Raw genomic sequence first — 25,423 nt, 5'->3', positions numbered from 1 at the left:
CACCTTTTCTGCTGCTGCCAAGTTCCCTGACCGACGTCCCTGGGGCAGGGCTGGTGGGAAGTTTCCTAAAGAGGAGGCCTAGGCTGAGCGTCTTATAAGGATCAGCCGGTGTGTGGCTTGTTTGGGTCATCAACACTCCATCAGAGCCTTCGAGGAGACACGGTCCTGGAGCGACAAGGGTTTCACTCAAGAGATGGCTCTGTGGCTGACCGGCTGCACGGCAGAATTGTTTTGGTGACAGCCTATAAAATGCCCGAGGGAATACAAGGCCTAATTCCCCCTGGGTGCAAGGCCAAAACCACTACCCTGGGTGAGGACCCGGGCTCCCGAGCGTGCGTAGCGGCGCAAGAGAAGGCGTCGGGGCGGGAACAGAGCGAGACCAGCAAGACCCCGACCGCCACGACAACGGAAGGCACCCGGCGCCCCCGCACCGGCCCCCTCCAAAGACCGTTTGGCCAGGGGGTGGGGCACGGGAAGGCGCAGCCAATCACAGGGTCGCTCTCAGGTTACGTAAGGGCGCGTTCGCCGATTCGGCGCTCGGGGTGGGCGTGCAGGGGAGTGCGTGGCTGGGATCTAGACCCGAGTCGTCCGCGCGCTCGGCCGACGTGCGGAAGGCGCGGGGGCGGTCTTGGGCCGGCCCGCTTGCTGGTGCTGCGTTCGGCTCTGCCCGCGAGGCGGGGCGGCGGCGGCGTGCGAGGGAGCTGCGCGCCAGCGTGTGGTGAGAGCCCCGCGTCGGCCGGGACTCGGGAGACGGGCCGGGGAGAGCATCCTTCGGACCCCCACGGCCTCTTCCCCCGGCCCCCGCCTCGTGGCCCCCGCAGCCCGGCGGCCGCCCGGTACCTCTCCGCGTCCCCAGGCCCGCACAGACCCTGGCCTCGCCCGGTCTTCGCAGGCCTACGTGCCAGGGCCCCTCCGTATTCCTGTTACGGGCTCCGTCTTGTGGCCCGCGGAGCAGACCGCTTCATTGCGGGCCCCGGGCGGGTAGCCGGAGGCCTGGCATGATTCCATCCCCCGGGCAGCGCTGCCCAGTAAGGAAAGGGGCTGTCCTGGGAGATAGTGAGGGTTCTGTTACGGGGGTGTGCAAAAGAGGGCGGAGAGCTCCTTGACAGACAAGTTGCCCTGGGGTGTAAAGGGTTGGATTAAAAGATGAGTTTGAAGGTCGGCGCCCAACCCTGCCATTCTGAGTCTGGGCTTCCGTAGTAGTTTGATGCGCGTTTATTTTCCTCTCCAATCTTGAGCACACCTGTAAAATTGTTAGAGCACGAACAAGTATTCTGGGCTCCTCGGAAAGAGAGGAGTGCCGTGTAGCAGTCTAGATAATTGGCTAACCCAGCTAGAGAAGCTCTGGAAGAGGCCAAACCAAACTACAGCTCGGGAATAGGCTTCAGAAATTTCAGGCCGCTTTTACATAGCTCCTTCCGTCTTAATTGTAAGTCGCATCCCCGCTGCACCGAGGGAAGAGTGGTGTGTCATGTTCTCTTAATTGCTATGGAGCCTGGCAAGACCTGCCACGAAGAAGGCCCGTGGATGTTAAGGAACAGACACTAGGCAAACACTCGATGTGTAATATCCTGCGTGCTGGGTCTGATTTTTAGTTCTGGCAACAAACTGTACTTTGGGGCAGGTAAATTATTTTGTCTGTACCTCAGTGTCCCCGTCTGTAAAATGGGATTGGTGAGAGGGCTCTCAGGATGAGATGGTTAATGTAAAGCTCTGAATATAGTTAGTGCTTAGCACCTCAGAAGTACTTAGCAGATGCTTACTGTCACTGTTTCCTCTGCTCAGTGACTACTTGAGCCAAGTGCTGGTGAGTCTTTTTCCAGCAGTTCAGTTGAGAGGTCCAGAGGAATATTTTTCTGGGAAGTGTTGATCATGTTGATCACCTTTTGTTAGTATGTAAAATGGTCACTCTTGAGAGAATGCAGGAAGTGGGCTTTAAGAATTGGGTTTCTCAGAGACTGCCAGTGAATTCGAGATGAAAGCATACTTCTCTGAAATTTAGCTATATTTTAGTTACAGTTCTGGAATTAATAGGTGAAATGGGTGTAAATATCCAGCCCCTCCTGACTTTCTGAGCCTTAGGCTTGAGGGAAATGTGGACAACATACCTACTTCACAGTGTCTATTTAAAAGATTCTTAAAAAAAAAAAAAAGATTTCTTGTTTTGATAGTGACAATTTCAAGTATGCTGAAAAGGACAGAAGACAATATGACACCCTCTACCAGTCACCAGGATTTAACACATATTAATATGTTACCGTGTTTGTTTCACATCTCTGCCTGTGGTATGATTTAAAAAAATAAATGTTACCTAAGCCTTTTCAGCCCCATTTTTCTTTCCCTTCTCTCCCTCTCCAGAGATAATAACTACTTTCCTGAGTTGGTGTGTAACTTTCCTGTAGAGAAATAAACAACATATAATGTTTTATACATTTAAACAGTACATTATACATTAAGACATTTACAAAAAAATGGTACCTTATGTATCTAAGATTTTAGAATTTGTTGTTGTCCTCTAATGTTCTGTTGCTGAGATTCATAAGTGTGGACAAATATAGACATAGTCCATTCTTTTTAATTGCTGTCTGGCATTCCAGAGTGTAAACGAGTTTTATCTTGTTTCCTTTACATCGCACTTTATGCAACTTAAATCATGCTGGTATAGTTTAAGTCCATTTTGCCACATTTACTCATTCTATACTGGTTACGGGGACTCTGGTCACAGTTCTCAGTATAAAAATGTATCTTTGGGTATGACCTCTTATGCAGGATAAATGTAATGTATACTGGGCTGAAAAAAAATGTATTTTGTTTCTGGTGCTCCTATTTGGGAAAGTGAACTAGTTAAGATCTATTATGTGGCCTGGTGTCAGGTATTAGATTTAAGTTTCTAAAAATCAGAGACTAGGTCTTTCTCAGCTCTGTGTCTGTCTCAGCTCTCTTCATATAAGTTCATATAACAACTGTTCTCAGTTCTCTGCACATAAATGTGACATTGATTATTTTTACTTTTGGGGTTCTCATACCCTTCATATATTTGAAGAGTTGATGGTGCAATTTTTAAAACTTTTTGCACCTTTAGGTTTAATATTTCCAGTGCCTTTTAAGTTTTCCAATTTCCCCATTCAATTCAGAAACAAAATTAAAAGCATTTTATTTTTTTAAATTAAAAAAATGTTTTTATTTATTTTTGAGACAGAGAGAAACAGAGCATGAGCAGGGGAGGGGCAGAGAGAGAGGGAGACTAATCTGAAACAGGCTCCAGGCTCTGAGCTGTCAGCACAGAGCCCGACGCGGGGCTCGAACTCACGGACCATGAGATCATGACCTGAGCTGAAGTGGGATGCTCAACCGACTGAGCCACTCAGATGCCCCCAAATTAAAAGCATTTTAAAAAGCAAGGTATGAATATCAGTTTGTAGAATGTTACCAGTTGCATAATATGTGCTGTATGTATTTGTAAGCAAATACATCTGTATTTATATATGCATATAGTTTACTTATAGAAGTATAGATAAGAATATAGTAACTCATAGCATCCAGTGAGAAGAACTACATGGCTGGGGAACACAGATGAGAAGAATTTTTGCTATGTAGCCTCTTGTGACTTCTCAGTTTTAAACCATGCAAATGTATTACCTAATCAAAAAATAAGTTAAAATTATATATATATATATATATATATATACACACACATATATATGTATATATATAAAACTTCTCCCCTTAAGCCATTTTACCATATTTTTAAGATTTAACTTCCTTTCCTTAAAGCTTTGGCCTTAATAACATTTTTGCCTTTTTCATTGTTGGTTTATTTAGCTAGGTTACTCTCAGTTTTGTTAGAATAACCTTTGACTTACTTGGTAAATACTAAGTATTTTAGTATTGCAAAATGGAGTTTACTGTTCTTCTAAAATGAAAACAAATTAACCAACCATGAAAGATTTGCTTTGCCCCACCCAGCAAGTTGAATATCACCAACAAGTTATTCAACTCAAATTTAATCATCAGTGAAAGAGGGATAATGCACAAGAACATTTAAAATAACCATTTTTGGAAAAATATTTTTGCCTTTAACGATATTGGTAGTGCTTAGAGCTTATGAATACAACTGTCTTGACAGATGCTTATTTCATTATTTTATAAATGATTTCTGTTGGGTGACATTAGCTTTTACCAGAGATTGTGAAGTTCAGAATGGGCCTAATGATGGGGCAGTTCGTGTGCTCACAGAAGTTCTAGCCCAAACAGAGGTGGGATGGCCACTGATGAGATTTCCAGCGGGTTTTAGGGTATCCTGGTCTAAAAGGCAGCTCCCCTTTTACTGGCACCTTTACTCAAGCTTCTCTGTATTACTGATTGCAAGTTCTAAATATTGACACACTTCCTGAAGCAAAAGTGTTGCATCCGTGAGGTGGAATTTTACATTGATATAGAGAAGTTTAAAATGCTCCATAAAACATCTCTTATCCCTTGCCACCAATTTTTACTTTTGAATGAAGGGTGCAGATGGCAGGAGGGCAGAGGAGTTGAACAAAAGTATGTATGTGTATGGTAAGGCCATACTGCTCAGAGGAAGATAGCAACTAAAAGGGGTGAGGTGGAGAGGGACCAAAGTTTATGTCAGGGTTTTCAGGAAGAGGCAACCCTGAGACCGGGTTTTGAAGAATGGGGAGGAGGCTGGGCAAGGGGAAAAGGAAGTTTTAGGTAGAGGTACTTCTATCTAGAAAGGCACAGAGATTTGAAGACTCACTGGTTGAATCGCAGGCACTTTGGTATGGCTTTGGCACCGAGTACAGGTAATTGTAGGTCGAGGAGAAGTGGTTGGAAAGATGGGCTAGGCCCAGATCAGCAATTCGTACTTCATCCATAGGTTATGTATTCTGTCGATCATGGTAATCAGATTTACAAACTTTGGACCGATCACTCTGAAAGCCTGTGCGAGGCAGGCAAAGACTGGCAACAGGCAAATTCCTGTGGCAGCTCTTAACAGTAGTTCAAACCTAAAATGAGAGGTTGGGCTAGGAGATGTCCTGGTGGGGAGGAAGAGGAGGAGCTAGATTTGAAAGCTGTTGAGGAGGCGGAATTGACAGGGCTTGGGAGGTACAAAGTAAGGAACAGAGAAGACAAGGATGTCAGAGCATTTGGATGAATGGAAGTTCATAACTGACTTACATAACAAGGAAGGAGGAACAGAAATGAGGGGAAAAAAAGTAAGTTTGGGTTGGGCTACTGACTTGAAGGTGTGTGTATAAGACAAGAGATGTCTCGTAGGCATTTGGAGTTGTCAAGTTTGTAGGCACTGGCTGTAGGTGCTAATGAGGCTTTGAAGGTAGGGGTTTTTATTTTACCGTTCTCTTCCTCAGCACGAATCACAGTGCTTTGTATATAGTGGGTATTTAGTGTGAGGGTGAATAGATCTTATCCCTTATAAAATGTCATCTTGAACCTTGAGTTAATTTCCTCTTTCAAGACCTGTGTTTCCCTTTTTGTAAAAGAGAGAGTTGAACTAGATCAGTTATTCTCAGTCACAGTTTTGTAGTAGACCGGTATGTTGGGATCAGTTGTGAGACATCGAAAGTAGTTTCTAACTAATTAAGAGCTGATGGTTGCTTGCCCTTTAAAGAGGAGTTGATTTCTATCACTGTTTCTTAATGGCATTCCAGTGTGTTTTCTTAAGTGTCACAGAAAGAGGTGGAATTAGTCAGCTGGAATTTCTTAGCTCTGGGTGTACCAGTGGGTGTGTCACACAGGAGTGGGGGTGGAAAAAAGGTTAAGAAGCACTGTGTTAAATGTTGGTTAAAGGCTTATTAGAACTGCAGGATTCTGTGTTTATATCTAGGACCTTCATTCTGGTTATAAATAATTTGTTTTTGCAACTTTAGGAACTCTATTTTAAGAATCTCTCAAAGCAAAAGAAACAAGTCATGGAGAAGAATGGGAATAACCGAAAGCTTCGGGTTTGTGTTGCGACTTGCAACCGTGCTGATTATTCGAAACTTGCCCCGATCATGTTTGGCATTAAAATGGAACCTGAGTTCTTTGAACTTGATGTGGTGGTACTTGGCTCTCACCTGATAGATGATTATGGGTAAGATGAAAGCATTTTCTTATGATATTCTTAATTGCAACAAGGTGTGCAGAGAGCTTGGCTCTTGGCCTCATGTGGACCTAGCTTCAAATCCCAGTTGTGCCATTTAGTTTTTATATGGCTTGGAGAAGTTGCATCTTCAGGTTCCTCAGTTATAAAATGGAATGAAAACGTATGTTGCACGTTACTGTGGAGAACGGAGATTGTGCTGTAAAGCGTCCATCACAGTGTTGCTGCTTAATAGGTGCTTGATAAATGAAAGCCATAAATATTTTTATTGTTACATTCAGGAGAAATGCTACTTATAAATCTATATTGTGTGACTACAATAATGTAACTACCTGTAATGTATTTTGTGACTTGTAATGGTACTTTGTTAAAACTCATGTATAGATTGACAGCATCCCAAGTAGTAGATATGGAATAAGATTTTAAAAATCTAATTGATCTACAACATAAGGTAGAATGTTACATTACCATTGGTATTTATTTTGGTGATATTAGGTTTATTATTGATCACAGTCTAAATTTGAAAAAATGACAGTTGGGAAATCTTGGAATAGAATGTCTAAACCAGAGATAAACATTCATTGTGTTCTGTGTAATAAAGTGGCATTTAGTGCACTCTTGTGGCATAAAAATATTAATGCAGTTTCCAAAGATATCAATAATACACTATTACATGTGAGAGAACCTTGTGTTAAAGTACAATTGCCTTTTTCAGACTATTCTTTAAAAGCAAGACAACAACAGCAAAAGCAAACAAAAACCTGTCTCTCAAAACCAGTCCGCTCTAGGTAAATACATAAAGTAGAGAAGAAACTTATGGCTAGCTCAAAAATTCATAGGTTTTAAACATGTCAAATGAATTCTGGCTATCTAAGAAAATCCACTGGGTTTTCGTATGTACATAGAGCAAAGTAGAAGAGAAATTTTAGCCAGAGCCTAAGATGAAAGTCTAAGTGGTTCTTTTACTTCTGTGAGAAGAATTTGACAGGAAGACTAGTGGAAGAGAGGCTGTGAAGGAACTTGTGCTAGGTTTCTTATCTGCCAGCCACTATAAGGTTAGAAAGGCAGTATTTGTTTGGTGAGACTGATAGATAGGAAACTTGACTGGTACTTAATGGAAATGTTGTATGAAGTACACTGACATAAGTTTCTGGGAGAGGAACTGGATGACTGGGAAACAAAAGTGAGAAGGTAGCCTTTTCCCTGTAGAACCTTTTGTATCTTAAATTTTAAACCATTCGAATGTATTATATTAAAAGACATTAAAACAACAGAAAAATAAGCTACCTTCTATTTCAACTACCTGGGTACTTTTTTTAAAAACAGCATTTTTAGGGGTGTCTGGGTGGCTCAGTTGGTTAAGTATTTGACTCTTGATTTCGGCTCAGGTCATGATCCCATGGTTCACGGGTTTGAGCCCTGCATGGGGCTCTTTGCTGACAGCATGGAGCCTGCTTGGGATTCTCTCTCTCTACCCACCCCCTCGCCCCCCCCCCCCCCATCTCTCTGCCTCTCTTGCTTGTACCCACGTGTGTGTTCTCTCTCTGTCAAATAAATAAACATTTTTTAAAAACATAGTATTTTTATACTCCTAAGAATTGGGTGAAAAAGAAAATCAAATAAGTAACAACAGACTACTTAGAAATTCATTTGTTCATTCATTTCCTAGGAGTTGGTAATAAAAAATTTTTTTAAACTTTAGAGCAGTTTTGGGTCTACAGCAAAATTGAGCAGAGGGGTCTGCCTCCACACATGCATAGCCTTTCTCATTTTCAACATCAGCTCTCCATCCCTAGTGGTACATTTGTTACAGTTGAACTTAAATTGGTACTTCATTATTATCGGAAGTCCATAGTTTACATTAGGGCTCACCGTGGTGGTTTAAATCCTATATGTTTGGGCAAATGTATAATGACACACATCTACCATTATAGTATCAGAGTCGTTTCCTTTCACTGCCCTAAAAATCTGTTCTTTAACCACTGTTCCTTTTACCATCTCCATAGATTTGCCTTTTCCACAATGTCATAGTTGGAATCATAAAGTACACAGTCATTTCAGATTGGTTTCTTTCACTTAGTAATATGCATTTAAGTCTCCATGCATTTTCATGGTTTGATATTCCTTTCTTTTTAGCACTGAATAATATTCCATTATCTGGATGTACCATAGTTTATTGATTGATTCACCTACTGAAGGGCATCTTAGTTACTTCCAAGTTGAGGCATTTATGAATAAAGCTGCTGTAAATATCCGTTTTGCAGATTTTTGTGTGGACATAAGTTTTCAGCTCCTTTGGGAAATACCAAGGAGCATGATTGCTGGATTGTGTGGTAAGAATATGTTTAGTTTTGTAGGAAACTACTGAGCTGTCATCCAAAGTGGCTGTATCATTTTGTTTTCCCACCATCAGTGGGTGAGTGTACCTGTTGTTCCACTTCCTTGTCAGCATTTGGTGTTGTCAGTGTTCTGATTTTGGCCATTCTAATAGGTTTGTAGCAGTATCTCGTTTTAATTTGCATTTCTGTGTTCTATGATGGGGAGCAGCTTTGCATATGCTTATTTGCCAATTTTGTATCATCTGTGATGAGGTGTCTGTTAAGGTCTTTAGCTCATTTTTAAATCAGGTTGTTTTGGGGCACCAGAGTGGCTCAGTTGGTTGAGCATCCAACTCTTGATTTTGGTTCAGGCCATGATCCCCGGATCGTGGGATTGAGCCCTGTGTCAGGCTCTGGCTGAGTGTGGAGCCTGCTTAGGATTCTCTCTCTCCCTCTGCCTTTCTCCACTGCTCATGCACACTCTCTCTCAAATTAAAAAAATGAGGTTGTTTTCTCTTACTGCTGAGTTCTTCTTTTTTTTTTTTATTTTTTTATTAATGTTCGTTTAAAAAAATTTTTTTTTAAGTTTTATTTATTTTTGAGACAGGGAGACACAGAGCATGAACAGGGGAGGGTCAGAGAGAAGGAGACACAATCTGAAACAGGCTCCAGGTTGTCAGCACAGAGCCCGACGTGGGGCTCGAACTCACGGACTGCAAGATCATGACCTGAGCCGAAGTCGGCCGCTTAACCGACTGAGCCACCCAGGCGCCCCTATGTTTATTCATTTTTGAGAGAGAGAGAGAGAGCGAGAGAGCATGACAGCAAGTGAGGGAGGGGCAGAAAGGGAGACAGAGGATCCGAAGTGGGTTCCAAGCTGAGGGCAGAGAGCCTGATGCAAGGCCAAACTCACAAACTGTGAGATCATGACCTGAGCCAAAGTCAGATGCTTAACCAGCTGAACCACGCAGGCACCCCGTTCTTACTGTTGAGTTCTAAGCCTGTGGACCAAGTAAGTTTTAAGGGAAATTGGAAAATCTTCTGAACTGAATAATATTACAGTATATCAAAATTTGTGGGTACAGATGAAGGAGTGCTTGGAGGAAATTTATAGCTTTAAATACTTAGGTAACAAAGGAGAAGTTTCGAGTTAATGGTCTATTTTCACTTTCTTAAATGAGAAAAAGATGAGAAGACACCTAAGTAAGTAGAAGGGAGAAAAGAATGAAGAGTGGAATTCAATGAAACAGAAGTAGGTTAAGCAATAAAAGAATTATATTTAAAAATATTAAGTTGACAAATTCCTAGCAGAGCATAAGAAAAAGAGAACACAGAGATTACCAATTTAAGATGAGAAAGAGGATATCACTACTGATCTTCTAGCCATTAAAAGAATAAAAAAATATTAGGCCAATAAAGTTGGCAATCAGTGTATATAAAATGGACAAAGTCTTTGAAAAAAAACACTGCTTACCAAACTGACACAGAAGAAATAGAAAAATCACAATAGTCCTGTATCAAAGAAATTGAGTTCATTATTAAACACTTCCTATGAAAATAATTTCCTACAGAGATGGGGTCACTTATGAAATCTATCAAACATTTAAGCAAGAAATAACACCAGTCTTTTTAGTTTTTAATTTTAATTCCAGTATAGTTAACATACAGTGTTATATTAGTTTCAGGTATATAATATCATGATTGTATGCATTACCCAGTACTCGTCATGATAAGTATACTCTTTAATCACCATCACCTATTTCATGTATTCCTGCCCCCCCCCCCCCCACCGCCGTAACCATCAGTTTGTCCTCTACAGTTAAGAGTCTGTTTCTTGGTTTGTCTTTTTCTCTTTTTCCCCCTTTGTTTGGAAATAACACCAAAATTCTTCTATATTAAAAAAAATTTTTTAAGTTTATTTTTCAGAGAGAGAGAGAGAGCATGCACAAGTGAGGGAGGGGGCAGAGAGAGGGAGAAGAATCTTATGCAGATGATATGCTGTCAGTGCAGAGCCCGATACAAGGTTCAGACTCACAAACCGTGAGATCATGACTTGAGCCAAAATCAAGAGTCAGATACTTAACTGAGTTACCCAGGCGCCCTGGGAATAACACCAATCCTACATAAACTCTTTTAGAAAATAGAGGAGAGGGGAACTTTCCCAGATTGTTTTATAAAATCTGCATAATCTTGATAATAAAACCTGACAGAGACATTGTAAGAAAAAAAAATTACACCAGTATCCCTTATGAACATAGATATAATTTTTTTTTTTTTTTAATTTTAGAGAGCATGTGGGTGGGGGTCGCGGAGAGAAAGAGAGGGAAGACCTTAAATGATCAGCACGGAGCCCAATGCAGGGCTCGATCCTGTCACCCTATGATTCATGACCTCAGCCAAAGTCAAGAGTCAGATGCTCAACCGACTGAGCCACCCAGGTGCCCCCATAGACATGAAATTTTTAAACAAGATATTAACAAATCACATTCAGCAATATAAAAAACAGCTAATACATCATAACCAAGTAGGTGTATCTCAGGAAATCAAGACTGATAGAACATTTGAAAATCAGTGTTATTCACATATTAACAGAATAAAGGGGAAATACCTGATCATCTCAAGAGAGGTCAAAAAAGCATTTGACAAAATTAAATCAGTTATGATAAAAGCTCTTAACAGACTTTGAATAGAAGGGAAATTACTCAATCTGGTAAAGACTGTTGTTAGAGACAACATGATGGTTTGTGTAGGAAAATTCCAAGGAATCTGTAAAATGACTATTAGCACATGCACATGATGTAAAATGATGTATGTAAAGAATCTTTCATGATCAGAGAAAGTATTGTATGAAATGGATTAAATAGATTATAAAATTGTGTGTGTTCTCCCCATGTTATCATGCATAAAATGGCAAGAAAAAAGAAATAAAAATGATTACACTGATATTGCTGAGTGGTAGGTTTAGGGAGGATAATTTTCTATATTTTCCAATTTAAAAATACAGATTTTGAAAAATTATACAGAATTACATTATTATATGTTTATTAAAAACCATATTTTTTTAAATCAGCCATAACAGACAGGAAACTTTGAGGCACTGAGAATTGCTATTGTTACTAAAGCATGAAACAGACATGAAATTACATTTTATAGCCAATTTAATGCTGTAAAACCTACATTTACACCCCATTCAGAATTATGCTGCACTAATGGTACAGTACAAATTCAGAAGAGAATTTCCATCATTCAGAAATTTATAGTATAGTGACATGTCAGGGATCCTGATTGCCTATTTTTTTTTAATAAAAAATGAGCTTTTCTTTTATAAGTAACATTTTTTTAAAATTAGGTAGTGTATTGTTTTTAAAAAAAACTTATAAAAAGAGGAAAAGTCAACCACCAAAAACTTTGGTTTCTATTTTAATAAAAAAATTCTCCCCCAATACCCTGAGTGCCCAGGTATTGGCCAGGACACTAGTGAGACACTAGTGAGACACTAGTGAGACACTAGTGAGGGTGCTGGATATGTTATATCTTGATCTGGGTAGTAGCTATAGGGGTATTTATGTAAGATAATCAAGGGATCTGTACATTAATGATCTATGCTTTTTAATTTTTGTGTGTAAGTTACACCTCAGTTTGTCTATTTTAACAAGTGCATTTTATAAAATATTTCTCCCTTCAGGGTTGCTCTTAGATTGGTTTTTCATATGTTTTTATGGTCCTATGTTGAAGAACATGCTCTCATATCTTTATTTCTCTCCTGCTTTAGGAACACATATCGCATGATTGAACAAGATGACTTTGACATTAACACCAGGCTACACACGATTGTTAGGGGGGAAGATGAGGCAGCCATGGTGGAGTCAGTAGGCCTGGCCCTAGTGAAGCTACCAGATGTCCTTAATCGTTTGAAGCCTGATATCATGATTGTTCATGGAGACAGATTTGATGCCCTGGCTCTGGCTACTTCTGCTGCCTTGATGAATATCCGAATCCTTCATATTGAAGGGGGAGAAGTCAGTGGGACCATTGACGATTCTATCAGACATGCCATAACAAAACTGGCTCATTATCATGTGTGTTGCACCCGAAGTGCAGAGCAGCACCTGATATCCATGTGTGAGGACCATGATCGCATCCTTCTGGCAGGCTGCCCTTCCTATGACAAACTTCTCTCTGCCAAGAACAAAGACTACATGAGCATCATTCGGATGTGGTTAGGTACGTATCAAACTATTCACTCTGATGGTTGTTTTTGTCGGTGTTGGGTATGTTTCAGTTCTTTGAGAAACCATTGTAGGTAGAATATTCCATTAGAAATCGGAAGGCTAAAGTTTTAGTTCATAGATCTTACCTTATGGCATGACTTCACCTCTCTGAGACTTCTCAAGTTTTTATTTTTATTTTGAGAGAGAGTGCACACCCATGTGTGAGCAGGGAAGGGGCAGAGAGAGAGGGAGAGAGAGAATCCCAAGCAGGCTCCGTTCTGTCAGCACAGAGCCTGATGTGGGGCTCGAACTCATGAACCCTGAGATCATGTTTAGCTACACCTTAAAGTAATCTTGAGTTTCATCGATTCATTAAACTGCTGGTAATTTGCTAGAAACGGAGAAGATTTACATTTTTCTAATGCTTTGAAATATTTTGGATTTTATTTAATTTATTTATTTTTATATTATTTTTTAATGTTTATTTAGAGCAGAAGCAGGGGAGGGGCAGAGAGAGACGGAGAGAAAAAATCCCATGCAGGCTCCATGCTGTTAGTGCAGAGCCCAGTGTGGGGCTTGATCCCACAGACTGAGATCATGACCTGAACTGAAACTAAGAGTTGGATGCCCAACTGACTGAGCCACTCAGGTGTCCCTATTTATTTACTTTAAAGTTTATTTTGAGAGAGAGAGAGAGAGAGAGAGAGAGAGTGCAAGAGTGTGCATGTGAGCAGGAGAGGGGCAGAGAGAAGCGAGGAGAGAGAGAATCCCAAGCATGCTCCATGCTGTCAGTGCAGAGCCTGACTTGGGGCTTGATCTCATGACCTGAGTTGAAATCAAGGGTCAGATGCTTAACCAGCTGAGCCACCCAGGTGCCCCTGAACTATTTTGGGTTTTAAAACAATGGGTTCTAGTGACAGCTACTTAAAGTTAGATATTTTGTTTATGGTAGCAAGCACCTTTATAAAATTTGCTGGATTCTTGGACTTGGTGCTCTAAATTCTTTTTTATTTATTTTTTTATTTTTATTTTTTTGAGAGAGAGTGCACAGGGAGGGGCAGAGAGGGAGAGAGAATCTTAAGGTCCACATCCATTGCCAAGCCCAGCTTGGAACTTGATCTCAGGACTGTGAGATCATGACTTGAGCCAAAATCAAGAGTTGGATGCTTAACCGACTGAGCCACCCGGGTGCTCCAAGTTCTTAGTGTTTGATCCTATGTCCAGATACTCTACCTGGAATGTGACAAACTGTTTTTTCCTTAGAACTTTTGAAAACACAGACTTTGGGGTCTTACGTTTTAGAATTTGCTTCTTCCTCTTTAAGATTCTTAACTAATGAGGCAACGTGGTTTGATTTTCTTTAAACAGGTGATGATGTAAAATCTAAAGATTACATTGTTGCGCTACAGCACCCTGTGACCACTGACATTAAGCATTCCATAAAAATGTTTGAATTAACATTGGATGCGCTTATCTCATTTAACAAGCGGACCCTAGTTCTGTTTCCAAACATTGATGCAGGTAATTGGAAATGAAATTATGCCACCTCCTTTTCTGATTTTATGTTTCTATTATGTCCCCTTTTGACTGCCCCTCCTATCTTATCATTGAAGGCCACTGTATTCTGAAATGCATTCCAGTTTTTAGGGGGTCACCAATTTTGTAGTAGATTGAAGTTTGTGATGTTTTTGCCAAGTCTGATAGAAACTGGGTAGGAAAGAAAGAAATACTTAAAGTTTTCTCTAATCTCCACTGTAGTTCCAAGTTTAGTCTCTGTCCCCCAGTTTCCACCAATGAGAAAATGCAATAGCTAAAAGACAAACCTTAGAAAGTGAAAGGGTATCTCTAGGAAAGTAATGATCCGAGTGAGTGCAATAAAATAGCCCTTACTGTTATTTCTTGTTCTCTTATTTATATTAGCTATACCTTAATCTTGAGCACAGGCAGTTTAGATCCGGAGTCCCCAACCAGTTTGTCCTTAAGCCTGACCTGGTTGATCACCTACTGGTGGATGGTACTGTAGCCTTTGGTGCTAGTGAGACCTTAGGCATGTTAATGGGAATGTGAGCTATAAGTGAGAAATGCAGAGCAGGGCCTGGTGCTACAGAATTTTCAAGTACTGGTTTAGCTGACACCACTCGTTGCTGAGCTTTTAGGCATTTTTTGGTAAAGGAGGCAGGACCCTTCTCTGCAGTACCAAGATGTCAGCATCTTACTCTGAAAGTATCCTTCTTAGTGTCTCTTGAATAATCTTTTCTATTAGGGGAAACAAAGTAGGATGTTAGTTGGAAAAAAGAAGAACTCCCAACCCAGGTTTCATCCAGGTAACATATTAGTATTTCAAAAATGTTAATATTGATTCTTCTAACCCTTTAAATTTTCTATAAATATTTGGTAATGTAATTATATATCTCTGATTCAATATTCATTGTCCGCGATACTCTGTTTATAATATACTTTCCTGATTGTACACACTTTAGAATTAGAGATATTTTTCCCCAGTGAAAATAAAGGTCCCAGGAATGCCCAAATCATGTCTGCTACATGCCCCTCTCCTCCTCGCGGGGCTTTTGATAAAATTAACACAAGGAAGTTTAGGGAAGTAAGAATCACGGCATCCATTTATCATTATGAGGCTTAGTGCCCAATTCCCCAATGGAGGAGAATAGAAGTAGTGTCTGTGGTTTAGGCTTAAGGCCAGAGAAAGCCTTCAGTGAGCCTAAATCTGAATCTCAGAATAGTACTACCTTCTGGCGTACTAAATACTACAATAATTATAGTTGATGACTGACGTGCTCTGGCAGAACTGGATATAGAGAGGGGTGGCCAGGTCTGCAGTAGGGATTAAACCTTGAGTCTGTCACCTACCTTGCCACATAGAGAAAGTTAAAAAGAGAGAAAGCACATGTGTGCCCAACTTCTGTTACGTCAATGGCTCCGCCCACCATGAAATATGGTGTGCTAACACAGTTTGGTGCTCACGGTCTTGTCTAAGTAATAAGATTAGCAACCTTATCTCCCTTGTTAGATGCTGGTTAGGAAAGGGTGAGTAAAGAGGCAAGCAGAGAGGCATTAATTATTGCCTCCCCCTTCATACACCTGTACCATTTTAAATAATCCTGCATTTAATATAAAATACCAGCCACAATATCAGGTTCTACATGCATTTTGTTGGAGTTTAGTCCATGTAATCAGGGATGCTATCCAGTTGAGCAGTTGTTAGGGTAAATATGAGCATAGCTAAGGCAGAGGCTCTCTAATCAGCTTAGTGTGTGGAGCCCGAGACCTTTCAATTTAGGAACTCCCAGCTTAAGAGAGAGAGACTGTTGGCCGGTCTTGCTTCTTAGTTGTTGTTTAATGTAAAGGCTTTTATTGGGGCATTAGTAAGAGGTATTTACTTTGATGAATGCTGTTTAATGTTCCTAGATGAGTTGAAGCAGAGAGCTGACCAGACATTTTAAATATTCATCATTCCTGGAAAGATCAGTAATTAAAATTATTATCTCCCTAATAACCATTGTGCATCTGCATAGAACAATTTCCTTAAGTGGGGCTATACTTGCCAGTGAAAATGGTTTTTTTAATCTCATAAACCATTTAACAGTTGATTTTCGTTTTCACAGGGAGCAAAGAGATGGTTCGAGTGATGCGGAAGAAGGGCATTGAGCATCATCCCAACTTCCGTGCAGTTAAACACGTCCCATTTGACCAGTTTATACAGCTGGTTGCCCATGCTGGTTGTATGATTGGGAACAGCAGCTGTGGAGTACGAGAGGTTGGAGCTTTTGGAACACCTGTGATTAATCTTGGAACACGTCAGATTGGAAGAGAAACAGGTATTTACCTTTGTCCATGTCTCAGCTATCTAGAGATATATATGAAAGCAGTGGCTCTGGCAAGCACAGTGTGGTCATTGCCCTGCTGTCTAACCAATCAGATTAGTAACTTGGCCTCCCTTGGTAGGCAGTAGCTAGGAGAAGGTGAGAGAAGAGACATTCAGTATTGGCTCCCCCTCATACATTTGTAACATCTTTAAAATTCTGTATATGAATTATTACAAGGCAGTGCTGGCATACATTTTTATGAATCAGTGAGTGAATGAGGTTAATGACCAGTTGTAGCCTAAAATCTATAAATAGCACAAAGTGATTACCAAAATTTTTTAGGGCTCTACTTTTTTTTTATTGTCTTTGTAATATCAGAGCTAAGCGTTTCTTAGCTGATTATGGTCTTTGATGGCTGTGGGTAAGTTAGAATGGTTGAATGTATTATGAGTATATGAATGCTAGTCTCATTTTTGGGTACAGTAGAGTACTTTTAGTGAGTAGTTTAGAGCATGAAAACTCTAAGATGCTCCCTTAATAACTGAAGGATAAAGAAATTTTATTATTAATTTGCTAATTGAGTTAGATCTTGTTTTTAATAGTAGTCTAAATTCTAATACTATACATGGAAATATATTTCTGTAGCTAATGGAAAAATGTATGGACTTTGTGAAAAAAGAACAAGACTAGAATCAAGGAGGTTAGTTTCAGCTCTGCTTTTTCTCTATTTGTAATTGCTACCCTAATTTTCTGTTGTCTTTAGGTCTTCTTTCCCTTACGTTATTATTATTTGTTTTTAATTTACATCCAAGTTAGCATATAGTGCAACAATGATTTCAGGGGCAGATTCCTTTATGCCCCTTACCCATTTAGCCCATCCCCCCCCCCCACAACCCCTCCAGTAACTCTCTGTTCTCTATATTTAAGAGTCTCTTATATTTTGTCCCTCTCCCTGTTTTTATATTATTTTTGCTTCCCTTGTGTTCATCTGTTCTGTGTCTTAAAGTCCTCATATGGGTCATATGGTATTTGTCTTTCTCTGACTAATTTCACTTAGCATAATACCTTCTAGTTCCATCCATGTAGTTGCAAATGGCAAGATTTCATTCTTTTTGCTTGCTGAGTAATACTCCATTGTGTATATACACCACATCTTCTTTATCCATTCATCCATCGATGGACATTTGGGCTCTTTCCATACTTTGGCTATTGTTGATAGTGCTGGTATAAACGTTGGGGTGCATATGTCCCCTTGAAACAGCACACCTGTATCCCTTGGATAAATACCTAGTAGTGCCATTGTTGGGTCGTTAGGTATTTCTGTTTTTAATTTTCTGAGGAACCTCCATACTGTTTTCCAGAGTGGCTGCACCAGTTTGCATTCCCACCAGCAGTGCAAAAGAGATCCTCTTTCTCCACATCCTTGCCAACATCTGTTGTTGCCTGAGTTGTTAATGTTAGCCCTTCTGACAGGTGTGATGAGATGGTATCTCAGTGTGGCTTTGATTTGTATTTCACTGATGATGAGTGATGTGGAGCATTTTTTCATGTGTCGGTTGGCCATCTGGTTGTCTTCTTTGGAGAAGTGTCTATTCATGTCTTTTGCCCATTTCTTCACTGGATTATTTGTTTTTTGGGTATTGAGTTTGATATCCCCTTTCATTCTTAACATATTACCTTGCTCCCCACTTCACAGAGAAAATACAAACCACTGAATGGAAATTCTTTTGACTCCATTCATTAAGAAAATATTTAATAAACACCTAGTATGTGTAGGCACTGGGATTTGTCAGTAAACCAGACTAACAAGGGCTGAGCTCTCGTGGAATTTCATTTTAGTGGGAGGGGAGATAGATGATAGACAAAAAAGAAAAAAAAAAAAGAAGACTGTCAGAATTTATGTGTGGTGTGCAGGGTGTAACCTGCAGGTGATGTGCCGGGCTACATTAGACTGCATCAGGGAAGGCCTCGTTGAGGAGATGACACTTCAGCTGAGATCTGAGTAACAGTGAATCTGCTGTGTGAGGATCAGAGAGAAGCAGAGGGAACAGTCAGTGAGAAGACCCTAAGACAGGAACAAGCTTGATGTATTTGAGCAGCAAAAGGCCAGTGTAGCAGGAGGGTACTGGGTGGGAGGAAGAGCGATACAAGATGATGTCAGAGAAGGAGGCAGACCTTTGTAAGCCAGGGTAAAAAATCTGGGGTTTTTCCCAAGTATCATGGAAAGCCATTTATGGGAGGATGACACGATGTGACTTGCATTTTGGAAAAACCACTCTGCTGCTCTATGAGAGTGGAATGTGGTGGGACAGGAGTGGAAGCAAGTAGACTACGTGAGAGGTTATTTCAGTTGATATGAGAGTTGATAGTGGCTTAGAGTACATGATAATAACAGAAATGGACAAAAGTTAGATTTGGGGATTGTTATAGGACTTGCTGCTGCTTGGATGTGAGCAGTGAAAGGAAGAAACTTGCAGATTTTTGGATTGAGCAGTGGGGGCACTCTTTGCTGACATAGGGACATCGTGGGAGGAACACATTTGGGAGGGGTGCAATTAAGAGTTCTCCAATAGCTGTGTTAAGTTCGAGATGCCTATTAGATATCAAAGTGGACATGGCAGACAAGCAGCTAGATAGTTCCAGGGAGAGTCAGAGTTGGAGATAGAAGTTTTAGAGTGATTGGCATGTGGATGTTTAGTTAGGATATTAGTTCATCTGCTGTAACAGAGAGAACCAAGATAATAGTGCCTAAGTGGGATTTTCTTTGTTTCTCATTGGTATAACTCCATGGTTATCAGAAATTTAGCTTCCATCTGTCTGCTTGAGGGATGCTAATCTTGCTATCAAGTCCACATTTTAGTCATTGGGAAGGAAGAGGAGGGAAGATGTCCTTCTTTTAAAAGCACAACCTGTAAATTTCAAATATTTCTTCATGTATCCTGTCAGAACATAGTCACAGGGTCACAGCTAGCAGTAGGGGAAGGTAAAGAATATAGTCTTGAGCTGGATTATCAGATGCCTGGCTAAAAATTCTGATGCTAGTACAGACAAAGGATATGGAGATAATGGTGCACCCTGCCAGAGATGTCTTTTTTTTTTTTAATTTTTTTTTCCAACGTTTTTATTTTTATTTTTGGGACAGAGAGAGACAGAGCATGAACGGGGGAGGGGCAGAGAGAGAGAGGGAGACACAGAATCGGAAACAGGCTCCAGGCTCTGAGCCATCAGCCCAGAGCCTGACGCGGGGCTCGAACTCCCAGACCGCGAGATCATGACCTGGCTGAAGTCGGCCGCTTAACCGACTGCGCCACCCAGGCGCCCCGAGATGTCATTTAAAATGAAGGGATTGGGGCGCCTGGGTGGCTCAGTCGGTTAAGCGGCCGACTTCAGCTCAGGTCATGATCTCGTGGTCCATGAGGGCTGTGAGTTTGAGCCCCGCATCGGGCTCTGTGCTGGCAGCTCAGAGCCTGGAGCCTGTTTCAGTTTCTGTGTCTCCCTCTCTCTGACCCTTCCCCGTTCATGCTCTGTCTCTCTCTGTCTCAAAAATAAATGTTAAAAAAATTTTTTTTAAATAAAATGAAGGGATTATAGGAGATTAACCAGGGTAACACGTAAATAGGGAAGAGAATGGAATCCACAACCAACTGCCGAAGCTAGTCAGCATTTAGAGTTCTGGTGAGGAGGAGGGGACCAGTGGGAAGACTGAAAAGGAGTTGCCAGTGAGTCCAGAGGAAACCCAGGAGTGTGATAGCATTAAAGCCCAGAATAGAAAATGTTTCCAGGAGATGGTGTTGAACGCTGCTCAGAGTTCAAGGACATTGTGAAAAAAGAATTGAACACTGGATCTGGCATCGGGTCTTTAGTCAAAGGCAGTCTTGTACTTTGTCATTTGTCACCACACTTCTATAAACACATGTCCATCCATCCTTTCCTCCATACCTCTTTACATTGGAAGGGTTGGCATCTCTTTCCTGCCCATTGCTCAGCCTTCTACCCGTGTTCTAGATCCGTACCCTTCCTGCCTTCTCAGGGACCTCAGGGGTATCCTTTCTCTACCATGATTCTTTAGCCTCCTCATCATTTAAACATGCCTTCGCCTCTCACGTCTGAAAACCAACCCCTTCCTCAACCCCATGCCTCTTTCCAGCTCTTCTCTTCTTAGCTAGGTCTGTTGAAAAATATGGCCATTTTCACTGTATTTACTCCATTGCACTGGTCAGAAAATATATGGAGAAAAAGTGACTGAACACCTGACTGGCTGATAGACTAATGGAACGACCTGGCCTGACTGCTGATGAACACCTGGCCGAGTAGATGGAAAGCAGGGTGGATTGAAAGAATGGACGCACTGAACGATTAGATGAGGGGTGGGGGGTAAGTGGGTACTAGATTAATGTACATCATTTATTTCAGTAAATCAACAAAAACTTGATTTATTCTTTTTGGGAATAAAGGATCCTAGTGTCCTTAAGTATTTGGTACATGGAAATCTTGTTGAAAGTGCTTTAAAGGTATAAAGGAGAAAAGTCGATGTTTCTCTGATAGACTCATTTGAAGTCCTCTGGGTTTCAGGGTTAATAATGAGCACAACACATTGCTAATTTCTTTATTCTTTGGATATTTCCACTTCCAAATCATTGTAATGTGTCACTGGGTTCATCTAGGGGAGAATGTCCTTCATGTCCGGGATGCTGATACCCAAGACAAAATACTACAGGCACTGCATCTTCAGTTTGGCAAACAGTACCCTTGGTGAGTATATACCCTTTCTAAAGAAGTGATTTAAAAGGGGGAGCTGTGGGCACCATTTTTAAGCTGTGATCATTCTTCAGTCACTTTAACAGAGCTTTTGTTATATATCTCTAGAGGTCCCTAGCTGTCAGGGAGACAGGGCTTGGCAATAGAACCCCTATTACTCTACCAGGGGTTCAAATGGAGGATAGCTGTTTTTTATTTGTCTCAGTTAATTAATATAGCACTTCTGCCAGGAAATACTTCCTTAACCTACTTTGACTTTTTATAAATATTAGAAAATAACTGATTTTCTTTAAAAATAGTCTAGTTCAGCATTTTAATTTAGACTGCTCACCTTTCTGTTTCAAATTAATGAGATTTTCCTTTATTTGGATGTTTGAAATGTTTGAATTCTGAAAATAACTTTTTTTTCCTCACGAATGTAAAGGTTTAAAAAGCAATAAATAAATAGATTCATTGTCCCAAATTATGTTATATTCTGAAATTGGCTTAACAAAGGTAATTTGTCTTTGATGATAGAGACATTTGTTAATGGTATCCCAGTCTCTTGTAGTTGTGTTTCAACCAACAGTGGAGTTAGACATTCCGTTGATAATACACTGAAGATATCAGATGTTATTTTAAAATGAAAAAGCACAACTTTATTACCTGAAGTCTTGGTTTCTATTAGTACCGTGTCCTCCATACCATTTCACATGTATGAGAGAAGCATTTAATTTGACTTTTTTGATACTGCAGTTCAAAGATATATGGGGATGGAAATGCTGTTCCAAGGATTTTGAAGTTTCTCAAATCTATTGATCTTCAAGAGCCACTGCAAAAGAAATTCTGCTTTCCTCCTGTGAAGGAGAATATCTCTCAAGATATTGACCATATTCTTGAAACTCTAAGTGCCTTGGCTGTTGATCTCGGTGGGACAAACCTCCGAGTTGCAATAGTCAGCATGAAGGTAAAATAATTCCTAAGTCTTAACTTCATACCTCATATAAATAATTGATCTTTTCTTTAAAGTATGGTTGGAAGGTAGGACTAGAAACATACAGTAGAGTTTATAATCATTTGCCCACAGGATTGACTTTTAGATCCATTACAATGTTTGTCTCGCAATATTTTACAAATTATTGACATTTCAGAGAAATAAAATTCTCCGGGAATCCAAGTTAGTGAGACTTGAATTAACCATGGGAGACCCCTTAGGTACCAGAGAGGGCTCTTGCCACCCAGGAGACCTGGAATTCTGTATTTGGTAACAGCATGTAGCATGTTGATTACGGTCATTATCCAGAGGACGACATCGGCAAATGGGGAAGGGAATTGCATCTCCTCTAGAACATGATTTTTAGTTGAGTACAGCATACTTCAGTCCCTTAACCAAAAAATCAGCAGTGTTGACAGAGACTGAGAGAGCATCATAAAAACACTAAATTGTTCATGTTAAAAGATCTCTGATGACTTAAGAATAAACCTACCAGAGGGGCACCTGGGTGGCTCAGTTGGTTGAGCATCTGACTTCGCCTCAGGTCGTGATCTGAAGGCTGGTGAATTCTAGCTCTGCGTTGGGTTCTATGCTGACAACTCAGAGCCTGGAGCCTGCTTCAGATTCTGTGTCTCCCTCTCTATCTGTCCCTCCCCTGCTTGTGCTCTGTTTCTCAAAAATGAGTAAAGATTTAAAAAAAAAAAAAAAAGCCTACCAGAGAAGGTTCTGAAATCTTGTGGATATATAAAATTTTAGGAGTCCATGAAAAATAGGTCTGAAAAAATAAAGTTGTTTAGGGGCGCCTGGGTGGCTCAGTCGGTTGAGCGTCTGACTTCGACTCAGGTCATGATCTCGCGGTCCGTGAGTTCGAGCCCCACGTCGGGCTCTGTGCTGACAGCCCAGAGCCTGGAGCCTGTTTCAGATTCTGTGTCTTCCTCTCTGACCCTCCCCCGTTCATGCTCTCTCTGTCTCAAAAATAAATAAACGTTAAAATAAATAAATAAATAAATAAATAAAAGTTGTTTAGATCAAATAGAGCAAAACAAAACCTAATTTTCTCAAAAGAAGTGGTGGTCTCCTTTGTAAATACTCTTTAAAAAGTATTAATAGAATGGGCACCTGGGTGGCTCAGTTGGATAAGTGTCCAACTTCGGCTCAGGTCATGATCTCACATTTGTGAGTTTGAGCCCCCCACTGGGCTGTCTGTTGTCAGTCTAGAGCCCACTTCAGATCCTCTGTCCCCCTTTCTCTCTGTCTCTCCCCCGCTTGCATTCATGCATTCTTTTCTCTCTCTGTCTCTCAAAAATAAACATTCAGAAAAATATATTAATAGAAGATTTTCTTAACCTGAAGATGATCTATTCTGTATCAGTGGTCAGCACCCTTTGTAGTGGTGAAATTCTAGAGACATCCCTATTAAAATCAAGAAGAAAAGAAATGTTTTCTGCAACATTATTTCACATAATTCTGAGGGAATCACAAAGGGATAAAGCAAGGAACAAACAGCACAATCTCTCCTCTCTCTCTCTCTCCCCTGCTTGTGCTGTCTCTCTCAAGATACATAAATAAAATTTTAAAAGATCAGTAACTTTCTACTTACATGAAATTTTAGGCAGATTTTTGAGTTTTCCTCTTGGTGAGTGTTTGTTAGCCTGACTGCCCATTAACATTACCTGGAAGCTTTAAAAAAAATACAGATGCCCAGGCTATTTGAATCTCTGCAGGTGGGGTCCAAGGCATCACTATTTGTTCACTATTTGTTGAAGGTTGAGAAACACAACTTTAGGTTTACTTTTTAAAAAAATATTTATTTACTCTTGCACATGTGTGTGCACAAGTGGAGGAGGGGCAGAGTAAGAGGGAGACAGTGAATCCCAAGCAGGCTCCTCGCTGTCAGCGCAGAGTCTGATGGTGTGGATCTCAAATCAAGTCAGATGCTTAATCAACTGAGCCACTCAGGCGCCCCACTTTGGGTGTCTTTTTTTTTTTTTTAATGTTTATTTATTTTGGGGACAGAGACAGAGCATGAATGGGGGAGGGGCAGAGAGAGAGGGAGACACAGAATCGGAAGCAGGCTCCAGGCTCTGAGCCATCAGTCCAGAGCCTGACGCGGGGCTCGAACTCACGGACCCGCGAGATCGTGACCTGAGCTGAAGTCGGACACTTAACTGACTGAGCCACCCAGGTGCCCCTTGGTGTCTTTTTAATGACAATCATTAGTGATTGCTTTAACCCTTGTAAATGGATAAAATCCATTAATAACAAACGATTGGGAAAGAGCCTATTCAGAACAACAACCAAAATTGTAAGAATCATCTAAACTAACAACTTACGCAATCTATCTATATGAAGAAAAGTATAAAACTTCAACAAGTAATGTAAAGGCTTGAAAAGTGTCCTAGATGGGAATGCTGAGTATTTTTAAAATGTCAGCACTTTTCCAAATTGAATTACAAGTTTAATACAATTCTAGTCAACATTTCAGTGGGATTTTTTTAAAGTTTGGCAACATTATTCTGAATTTACTCAAAATGATGCACAAGTGAGAAGAACAAAGAAAAAACTTAAAAACCATAATTGGGAGAGACTCTCCTTGACTGGGTTTAAAACAGATCACAAAGCACAGTAATTTAAACATTTTGGAACCATGCCATTATTGGCTTCATTTATGGGAGGTGATCAGAGCTTACCTCCCTAGGATATATATTTAGGTGCCTCAGTTTTTAAGCAAGGAAGTTTTTTCAGCCTGAAAGAGTAAACTACGACCTTTTCGTGAAGATTGTGATTAGCCAGCACTGACTTTATGCGTAAGAGGGGCGCCGTGATTTGCTGTGAGCTGTTGTTGCTTCAGTAGCCATGTGCCAGAATGGTTTCTCAGGAAACTACTTGGACATACTCCACGGCCGGCCCACATCAGAGCAGCTCCCTTCCTGAGCAGTCCTCTAAATCTACAGTACTCTCTATCCTATAGTGAATTCTGATGTATCGTGAAAAAGGTCAGAAGATTCACAGGCTGCTTCTTAGCTTAGATCAATGAGACAGGGCTTGTTTTTTTCTCTTTTAGGGTGAAATTGTCAAGAAGTATACTCAGTTCAATCCTAAAACCTATGAAGAGAGGATTAATTTAATCCTACAGATGTGTGTTGAAGCTGCAGCAGAAGCTGTAAAACTGAACTGCAGAATTTTGGGAGTAGGTGAGATTGTGAATTACATATTCAAGAAATGTTCGTTTTTTT

General features: G+C 40.6%; 1 protein-coding gene across 8 annotated transcripts in view; it reads left to right on the top strand.

Moving 5' to 3' along the window:
- The first annotated feature begins 555 nt into the window (after nt 1–555).
- Nucleotides 556–25,423, top strand: part of GNE (glucosamine (UDP-N-acetyl)-2-epimerase/N-acetylmannosamine kinase) — a 40,702-nt gene continuing 15,834 nt past the window's right edge. For 3 of the 8 annotated variants that reach the window (XM_045042634.1, XM_019816195.2, XM_045042633.1), the window contains exons 1-7: nt 5,889–6,094; nt 12,194–12,645; nt 14,001–14,153; nt 16,256–16,468; nt 21,121–21,208; nt 21,950–22,160; nt 25,252–25,381. In XM_045042634.1, coding sequence (XP_044898569.1) covers nt 5,931–6,094; nt 12,194–12,645; nt 14,001–14,153; nt 16,256–16,468; nt 21,121–21,208; nt 21,950–22,160; nt 25,252–25,381 — 1,411 coding nt within the window. In that variant the 5' untranslated portion in view covers nt 5,889–5,930. Of the gene's footprint in view, nt 719–850; nt 1,029–1,048; nt 1,430–3,361; nt 3,403–5,888; nt 6,095–12,193; nt 12,646–14,000; nt 14,154–16,255; nt 16,469–21,120; nt 21,209–21,949; nt 22,161–25,251; nt 25,382–25,423 lie in introns of those variants that run through there. The other 5 variants (XM_006939281.4, XM_006939279.5, XM_045042631.1 and 2 more) reach the window with 5 other exon arrangements.

Source organism: Felis catus, chromosome D4 (genome assembly GCF_018350175.1).
Source record: "Felis catus isolate Fca126 chromosome D4, F.catus_Fca126_mat1.0, whole genome shotgun sequence".
Taxonomy (NCBI): Eukaryota; Metazoa; Chordata; class Mammalia; order Carnivora; family Felidae; genus Felis; species Felis catus.
Note: the sequence above shows the minus strand (reverse complement) of the source record. Positions and strands in the feature narration are given on the sequence as shown.